A 9,882-nucleotide genomic window follows, 5' to 3' on the forward strand; every position below is an offset into this window, starting at 1 on the left:
CCATTTTACCCCACACAATCCTGTAAGGTGTTAGACTGAGTTAGTGACTGACCAAGACAACCGAGTTAGCTTCATACCAAACTGGATATCTGGCTTTCACAAAAGCTATTACAAATTGTGGAACTGATTTTCATATAAAGTTCTTAGGACAAACCATTTATAGTTTTGGGGTTGGCTGTTGTCAATATGATGATGACACCCAGCTCTATATATCCTTATCCAAATCCTACTCTCCACCATGACACCGTCACTCTTCTGATAACTGCTTCCTGCAGGTGCCAACCTCCAAATGGGCAAAATCAACAACCGCCTGTAAATTCTGGTGTGGCCCCCACCTTATGGAATGGCCTGCCTCATGAGGTCAGGAAGGCTCCAATTCTCTTGGTTTTCTGCAAAGTGTGAATTATTTAGGAGTACTTTTTTACACAGGTAACAGGATTGTACTGTAACAAAATGGCTCAGGCAGATGGTTTGTTAAAGGGAAAGAGACTGGCCTTTACTACTGTGCATGTACTGCTGTGGTATGATCTTACAATGTAATTTCTGCACCATTCAACATGTCATATTAATTCTTATGCTTTAAATTCTGTTTTCAGATTTCTGCAATCCAAATCCTGCTGCATTGTTTACTGGATGTCCCACCCTGTTGATTGTATTGACTTGCACTATGTAATCTGCCTTTAGTCTCAGTGAGTAAAGCAGATTATAAATAATAATAATAATAATTCTGAGCAAAACAACAACAAATGCAAGATACAAAACAGATTTCTAAGCAAATTTGTTTTTGAATAAATAGCATTACTTACCTACTTACTTGTGCTACTGTTCACTTGACCAACATCATGAACAGGAAACACAACTAAAACACTAATGGGTTTAGAGGTCTGACGAGCTATCACTACTATTAAATATTTTGCGACCTGCAAAGGAATTTATTGTCACTTTGCAACTATGAAACATTGGCTTCTGCAGAAACAATATTCTTCCCCATCAAAAGAAATATCAACTCATTTCTGACATCTAAAAACCAAGGGCATTCAAGATGATCATAAACATCAATTTTCTCTAATCCACAGGCACATAATTTATCAGAGAATATACCAAAGTACCTTCCTGTCATAACTGCACAGGAAAAGGCATTCAGATGGGCCAGCATAAAAGCCCTTCTGTATACTCTGGGATCTTCAATGATTCCAATAGCAAGAGATGAACAAAACTTACGAGATCTTATAACAGTGCTGATATAATCTAGTTCTTTCAAACGTCTTTGATGAGGCAATATAAGTCCCGACTCCCTAGTCTAACACATCAGAAGTATTATCAACTTATTTTCCAGTAGCCTCTCCCAGTCAGATTTAAAATGGTCACTCTTAACTAAATTTAAAAGTCCAGGCAGAAAATCAGACCTTAAGCTCTTTAACTTAAAAGCTCTTAGCCAGGCCTGCATCTCCAATGACTGTTCTCCTACTTCAGTGCGCAATACCATGTTGGCTATACATTTTGGAGCACCCAGAATACTATGAAGAAAGTATAAAAGTGGGCAATCTACACTATCCATGACCACACTAATCCAGATTGCCACTGCATACAACAGCTGGGCAGATACTTTTGCTGCGCTGGGACATACTGACCCCCAATAGAATTTTTAAAAAATCAAGAGATGGCTTTGGCTGAGCTAACAGCAGCTCTTAGAGCAGAGTTCGGATGAAATTTCCATGAAAGGTTGGCCTGAAACACAACCCCAAGATATCTAAATTGCTAACCTGTTCAATACTACGCCTAGCAAGCGACCGCTTATATTTTTTACAAGTTCGCCTTTTATGAAATAACAATACTTTGGACTCATTTCAATTGATGATCAAATCTTCCCTTGAACAATATCCTCCAAATTATTTTAGAAGCCTCCACAAACCAACTTCCGAACGTCCCAGTAGGACTGTATCATCTGCATCCAAGAGTTGGACACTTCCAGGATGACAAATATGGAGAATGAAACTCATCACGGGAGAAAAGGATGTCAATATCATTAATATAAATATTGAACAACAATGGTGCCAAAGCCCTGCTTTACTCCCTTATTAAGGGGAGATCTCCCCAGATAGTTGACCAAGCAGACCACACCTCAGTTGGGCTGTTGGTGACTTATACAGCAGCTTGTTCTGAAATAAAAGACGCTTATCAACTGAAGGTGCATCCAGTTGAACCCATAACCGCTGCCTCAGGATTGTATCAAAAGCAGCTTTGAGATCCATAAAAGCTGTTGCTAACGTCCCATCCTTGGGTCTAGTATACTTGGAGGCCATATGATAAAGGGTATACCAATGATCAATTGATCTCAGCCCAGTATTAATTCTTCTTCCAGCCAAATTACTAATTTCTTATAAAGAAAAGAAGCATATAATTCTCCAACCATTGAGAGAAGACTGATCGGTCAATAGCTAAGACGACCCATCACATTGCCTTTTTTATACATTGGCACAATAATTGCTTGCCTCCAAACTCTAGGAATAATTCCTGTCTTATCTATCCGTGAGAAAATAGGTGCCAATGCCCACCAACTGGAATTAGATCTAAGGAGTTCTGATGGAATCATATCAGGGCTTGGTGCCTTTCCCATTTTTCATCTTGCTAATCAAACACTTAACTTCAGATTTTGTAACTGGTGGCCATTCTTTAATCCCACAGTTTCATGCATAGTCCCCTCCTAGGGAATTGATGTAGTAAACAGTAACAGAAAATGATTTTCCCAGCCTGCCACAGGAAAGAAAGCATACTTCGTGAGTTCAGGTTTCTAGCAATCAGGGTGGATAAATGATTTTAAAAAATAGGATTTTTCAAATTTAAATTGGATTTTAAAAAATAACATGCTTTTTGAGTGGAAATCTCTCTCTAGTTTAAATAGTTTTCTATTTAAGATACATTATAGTCCAAAGAATTAGCTTTTAATTAGGTAGCATGAGGCTGTATATTCATGCAATGTTAAAGATTTTTAGTAAATGAATTCCATTAATCCATTCACAATGTCATGCTCTTCCAGAGGTTTTTGTAAGATTATTTCGGGCAATTTTTCTATTTAGAAGATATTATCACAGATGCTTGGTTTTGCTGTTCTCAAAATTATGAATTTGTGTCTGCAGAGATAACATGCCTCTTCTTCACAGCAAAAATGTTATAAAATAATCCCATTGTTCCTTTGCAAATCTATGTACACAGAATCAACCCCTTGCCTCTTAAATGCTAAGTTTCTAGAAGGTCAATGAATAGAAGACTGTTTGGAGTGGAATAGATCTGCACAAGGAACTATATGTGAGGAGGGAGGGCCAAGAAAAATGAAAGTGAAAGCTTTTGAGCAGAATACTCCACAAGTCTTGGGATCTTTGTGTGTATAGAATGAGGTTTATCATATTACTCTCTCCCTGGAGCAGATGCAGTTTGGGAATATTTTTCCTCTACCTATCGGTAAACAAGGAATGTACAAAAGAATGCAAAGAAATGCAAGGCCTGGTGGCCCAAATGAAACTGGAGATTATTATTATTGTGAGGTGAACTATCTATGTATTTCTAATAGTATAACCAAATCAGTAGGTTTTTTGATATAACTGTAAAACTAATCTGAAAAGTTATTACTCTAAAAATGAAGCCTTCATCTGGTTGTAACTATTAAGATGATACTAGCAAGAATGTAGAAAACCATGATTTAAATCTAGCCTTACTGACTCATGATTTAAATTGAATTGATTATATCCCCCCCAAAACATATTATGTTTTAGGCTGGCTGCCCAAACTAAGCAATTCCAGCCTTCCTTTTTTGCAGTTCTCTTCTTAGTTCTAATAATAGCTTTATATTCACACTTTAATGCAAGAAGTTGAGCTAACATATCCTCATCATTATGCAGCCTAAATAGTCTATAAATATATTACATTGCCCTCTTAATTGATCTACAATAACCATCAAACCATCCCCCTTCCTAGTTCCACTTGGCAGATCTACAACATGAATATAAACAGTATAAAGTGGCTGAAATATTTTCAGTAATTCATCCACACTCTAAAGATTACTATCTGGAAAGGAAGAGAAAGAAATTAACTCCTTCATCTGTATATCTTCCATCTGAGACATCAATCTCTGGGCCTCTTTATTAATTAACTAGGTCCACCTTATAGTTCTTAACTTAGTATAGTTCTGACTCAAAATACAGGTTGAAAGAGGCAAAATAAAGTTCTTCCCCTGGATAGTTACCACCATCTGAAGTGGTAAATGATCACTGCCCAGGTATTCTTTGACACTGAGATTTTTAACTAGAGGTAGGAACTACAGGGAAGCAATAAAGTAGCCAATCAAACTTGCACCACAATGATTGATACAAGTGAAATCACCCTTATAGACAAACCTTGGGCAGCCATTCGGAATAACCCACGGCTAATAAGTAGCGTAGCCAGTTTCTTCCTGACGTTATTTAGCTTGGTATCTTGTGACTTCCTCGATTCCAGGACACAGCCTATCAAATTATTAGGCAACTCTTTCTTACAGCTTTTTTGAAGTAGTGCCTCATCTGTTTCTCCCATTCTAGCATTTATACTACCATCAATCAACAAAGCAGTGGAAGGATATAAGGAAATAGCCTTCTGCAAATACATGTCCAAATTATTCCAATAATTAGTTGCAGATTTAGAAGAAACCAGGGGAAGGTACACATTAATCGACATAAGGGAGATAGACCACAATTACAGACACACAACTACTCACTAGAGAGTGGATAGATCTTCACAAAAAGACCTTTTGAAACTAAGCAGGAAATTCTGCTGAAGAGCACCCCCTTTGTTTTTCAGTGCCTCTACTGAGAATGTAGGGGGAAATATCTTTTGGAGGGATCACTTTTCATAGCTAAACAAAAACTCTCTCACAATTTAGGATTGTGACTAATTCTCCTGTCCCGCAATATTCCATGAAACAATCGTTACATTTTACATACCACCCCCTAATTAATTACTGGCTCTCCTAGATGGTAACAAAACTGGATCCCTCTTGTGATTACCTACTAAGGGGCATAAATTCCCCATCTGTTGTTCCAGGAATCTCTGTCCAAAAGGACTCAGGTTAGACTCAACTGCAGGTGACAAAATCAGTGATAATGGATTATCATCATCCTCCCCGTGTAAAGGCTTTTCTTTATCTACAAATAAGCCAGGGGGATAAATAGCAATATAAAATCCTATGCTACATGTATGTCAGCATAACAAAAGAGAAAGAATTTCTCCCTTTCCACTTGTTCTATTTCACCCATAGCAGTTAAAATGTCCTAAAGAAAAAAAGTATTGTTCGCCCTATCATTAAAATCAATGAAGCCCTGAGAAATCACAGGAAAACAATACAAAAACCTATTGTCCAAGTTGCCACAGACATCCAGATACGTGCCATAAATGAAGACCTTGGACTATCATGCAGAGAGCAATACTCCAAGCCTAGATGACCCCCAAAATGAAACTACACCGCAACTTTTTAAGAACTCTTATCAGTATCTTGTTTCTAGTTTGTTTACAGGAGGCTTCTGTGAAAAAGGTATCTCGTGAACTTCCCAGAAAGTCTGCTTGCATGACAGAGAAACCGGAGTCATAATAAACATTAACTGCACAAGTTAAGTCATATGAAACAGCACCATAAGAACTCACTTCTTAAAAAACTGCCTGCCTCTATATTCAATTCACTTGTACAAACACACGTTCTTTTAGCCAAAACAAGCCAAATGTTTCCTAAATCTTGCTGTAGGAAAGCACCGTCGCAGGTATCCCGAGAGGATGGGGAGGGCAAAAAGAAGGGAAGGCTGAGACTCAAAACGATTTCCCTGTGAGTCAAGGGGGAGAACGATCTCTCCCGCCTTCTTTCCTCTGTCGTTTCTACAGATGCTGTAACACTAACCTAGTTTATCCTCACAACTCTCTCTAGGCCTGCCAGGAAACTGTCGCTCCTAGCCCCGGCTAGCTTGCTGTAGGGCCCGACGAACGACTCGCACTCCCCTCCGACCTCCAACTCCTTCCTAGTTTGCCAGCTGGAGCCTTGGAAAGACAGCCAGCGAAGGAAAGAGCAAGGCGCCCTGAGAAAAGCACACACACGCGGCAGCTGAAGCGCCGGCGACCGGGTCTTTTCTCGCTTCGTCGTCCCCACCCCCCCTCCTCCTCCTCTCACCTGCAGAAGGTGGCCCGTGAGGGAAGCGTAGCCCCGCGAGAGCGGCCCCAGGAACAGCGCGGCAGCGGGGGGGGCGGAGGGGACGACAGGCTCCATCGGTCGGGCGGCGGAGGCGACCGCGAGGGGCGCTTCGGCGGGGGGGGGGGGAGAAAGGCGACCGCGGTGAACTTTGCCCCTTTCGTGATACCCGTCGCCGCCCCTCCCCCCGCCCGCTCCCGCAGGGCCACGTCACCTCAGGCTGACCCCCCCTCGGTGACCCCTGACGTCATCGCCCCGTGACGGCACTTCGGAGGGACGGTTGAGGAATCCGGAAGTAAAGTGGCCATCGGGGCTCCTACCGGAAGCGGGGAGGGACATTTCGGCAGCGATGAACGCCCGCTTGGAAAGGCCGGCCTAAGAAGCACCGCGGCTGGCTTCTCATCACGACCATCGTCAGATCTTTGAGACAGTCCAGTGAACGCAGGAATAGCGTACGGGCAGAAACGAGGCAAAACGCATTCCGTGGCGCCTCGTGGTTTGTACAGAACACACTGGCTCGCCGAGCCTCCGCCCGGCAAAGCAACAGAGATAGGAGAAGCGCGGTTACAGGACACCAATGTTCAAGCCACCAAATTGCTTGGAAGAGGGGTCTGGTCTACACGTGTGTGTGTGTAAAGTGCCGTCAAGTCGCAGCCGACTTATGGCGACCCCTTTTTAGGGGGGTTTTCATGGCAAGAGACTAACAGGTGGTTAGTGGCCAGTGCCTTCCTCTGCACAGCAACCCTGGTATTCCTTGGTGGTCTCCCATCCAAATACTAACCAGGGCTGACCCTGCTTAGCTTCTGAGATCTGACGAGATCAGGCTAGCCTGGGCCATCCAGGTCAGGGAGGTCTACACATGGAGGAGAATTAAGTGGTAGTTGACTGCACCTTTTCAGGCTACAGTGTAGCCTGCATTTAGTGTAGAATGCATCTACACTAAAAAAAAAACCACACCCAACAACAACAGAACCTCCTCCCCCCAAACTTCCTGCTAACAGAGAACTTCACTGCAGGGAGAAAGGTTCTAGCCCTTCGTTTTGCCTGCTGTGCCACTTTTCTGTCTGGATGGAGTGTTTAATATACAAGAGTATTTAGAAATGGGATTTCCCATCTCTAGTCTCAAGTAGTACAACAACCCATTCGACCACTTCAGTGATTAAAATACCCGATTTCCACCGGTACTGCTGCATGTGTATACCCGTCCAAAGTCGCATTAGTTTCAACAATAAGTTACATATTACAAGCAAGTGTGTTTAAGGAAGTTCTGACGTGCAAACACACAGCAATGTCAGGAGGCTGCAATTTTCAATGCAAGCGTGAATTAAAACTTTACCAAACATTCCTAGAACTTGATTCAAAGTTATGCCATCCTGAGCATGCTTACTTATAAGTAAATACTACTGCAATTCACTGGATTTAATTACTCTGAAACTGAGCTGTATAAGTAATTCAGAATGTAGTTTAATCCTATGTATAGTTCCTTGGGAGTAAAGTGTGACTGAACATCGCTGGTCTTTTTGATACCTGTACTGCCTGGAATGGTTGATTTCTAAACATACAAAAATTAAAACCCATCCTAAATAGAAAGTTTAAACAGGTAAAACACTTACAGCCTCTGTGATGGGTTGCATATTTTCTTTGGCTAAAAGGACTGCACCATCCAAGGCAGCCAGAATTTGTGGAGCAGCAGAGTCTGCTTTTGATGGATTACTGTGCTCTTCCATGACATTATCTTTAGCACCAGGTGTACCTAAGGTTAAAAAAAAAATTATTTGAGTAAACTTTTGTATTTTGGCAGTGTGTTCTAAAGATTTGCTTAAGTTATTTTACCTGGATCCCACCCTTCTGATTCTCTATTTTACAACTAATCTACTTCGGATTATGCAACAATAAATCCTGGTAAATTCACTGGGACACCCCCCCCCCTAATAACTAAGTTTAGAACTGCAGTCCTACTACTATTCGTCAGTCCTTCAGATTAGGCCAATTCTCCTTAAGAACTATTTCAGTAGCCAGCCACCTTGATTTTAATTCAAATAAAATAAGTACAAAATTACCAGGGAAGTTACCAGTAATAAAACCTTCAGTATTTTTCCTTGAATCAACTGGTTCAGAAGCTGAATCCACATGGGACAATTTCTTCTCTCTTTCAAAAATATCCATGCCTTCTGTTTCATCCACAGTTCTAGTAGCTGCCAAAACATTCACATCTTCTTGGGGTTCATCCAACTGAAGAACAGCTTGCTCTTTTGACATCTGCTCTGTATATGATGGAAGCTTTTTATCTGTGTTCTCTGCTGGGATTTGTATAGCATGCTTGTCATCTTCAGTTTGTTTTGAATTAGCTGCAATGAACAGAAAAAAATGTTAAGAAAATGTTTTAAAAAGTTAAGAGCTGCTGACTGTAATCTAGAGAACCAGGTTTGATTCCCTACTCCTCCATATGAGCTGCAGACTGTAATCCGGTGAACCGGGTTCGTTTCCTCACTCCTCCACATGAAACCTGCTAGGTGACCTTGGGCTAGTCATAGTTCTCTCAGAACTCTCTCAGCCTCACCTACCTCACAAGGTGTCTGTTGTGGGGAGGGGAAGGGAAGGTGATTGAGAGCCGCTTTGAGAATCCTTAAAGGTAGAGAAAAGCAGGGTATAAAAACCAACTCTTCTTCTAATAGCAACAACCACGAAAGGATTCAACTTGTCAGCAAAATACACTTCCAGATCACTGTATGAAGGACAGTAGAGGACCATTGTCTACACTTTAAAAACACTGAAGCTGGCAATCCCTGCATAACGTTTTGAGGGGGTTTGAATGGCACGCATTTTTTAAGGTGGAGAGGGAGAAGACATTTCAGGTTTGCTATTTTATGTTTGGTTTTAACTGAAAGTATTTTAACTTATTGTAAGCCAGCTTGAACTACAAAGAAAGGCAGCATCTAAATGTTTTAATAAATAAACCTGATTAACATTTTGTACTGAACATCAATGAGGCTTTCAGTTCTTATATAAATGAGATATTCTTGAACTTGGTCCAAATCAACTTCCTTTAATCAGGAGAATAGTAGGTTAGACTCAGGTGTAGTTCTCACTGAGGAAGTACCGTATTTTTCGCTCCATAAGACGCACTTTTTTCCTCCTCAAAATTGAGGGGTAATGTCTGTGCGTCTTATGGAGTGAATGTGTGTGTGTGCTGACAGCCAGCTGGGGGGCGGGGCCCAGCCACCCAGCACCGCTGGAGCCCAGTGCGGAGTCGGCGCACCCCGGGAGCCAGCTGGGAAGCCGACAGCCAGCTGGGGACACGCGCGCCTCTCCCTTCCCTGCTTCGCCTCCCTCGAGTCTGGAAGGAGAGCGGCTGGCGAGGGCTCGTGCGTCCCCAAGCGGCTCGCCTCCCCCCGGCTCTGCTCAACCAGCTCGGCTGAGGCAAGGAGGAAAAGGAAGGAGCGCGCGCGCCGGGAGGGCAGGGCGCACACGCGCCTGTCAGCCTCACCCCCCACCCTGCCCAAACGTGTCCCAGGAGCCAGCTGGGAAGCTGACAGCCAGCTGGGGGGTGGGGGGCCCTCCCCCCTGCCGCACAGCGCGCCTTGGGAGCCCGGCACTCCCGGGAGCTGTCTGGGAAGCCGACAGGGAGTCCCGGGAAGGGGGGCGATGGGTCTTTAAACTGCTCTGCGCTGCCTGCCCAG

At 42.7% G+C, this 9,882-nt stretch overlaps 1 protein-coding gene across 1 annotated transcript in view; it reads right to left on the reverse strand.

Annotated features, from left to right (window-relative positions):
* Positions 1 to 9,882, reverse strand: part of MIA3 (MIA SH3 domain ER export factor 3) — a 64,975-nt gene that overhangs the window by 35,990 nt on the left and 19,103 nt on the right. Inside the window, exons 5-6 of the mRNA XM_056852329.1 lie at positions 8,275 to 8,550; positions 7,816 to 7,955 (exon numbers count right to left, since the gene is read on the reverse strand). Coding sequence (XP_056708307.1) covers positions 7,816 to 7,955; positions 8,275 to 8,550 — 416 coding nt within the window. The remainder of the gene's footprint in view (positions 1 to 7,815; positions 7,956 to 8,274; positions 8,551 to 9,882) is intronic.

This window comes from Euleptes europaea, chromosome 7, assembly GCF_029931775.1.
Source record: "Euleptes europaea isolate rEulEur1 chromosome 7, rEulEur1.hap1, whole genome shotgun sequence".
NCBI lineage: Eukaryota > Metazoa > Chordata > Lepidosauria > Squamata > Sphaerodactylidae > Euleptes > Euleptes europaea.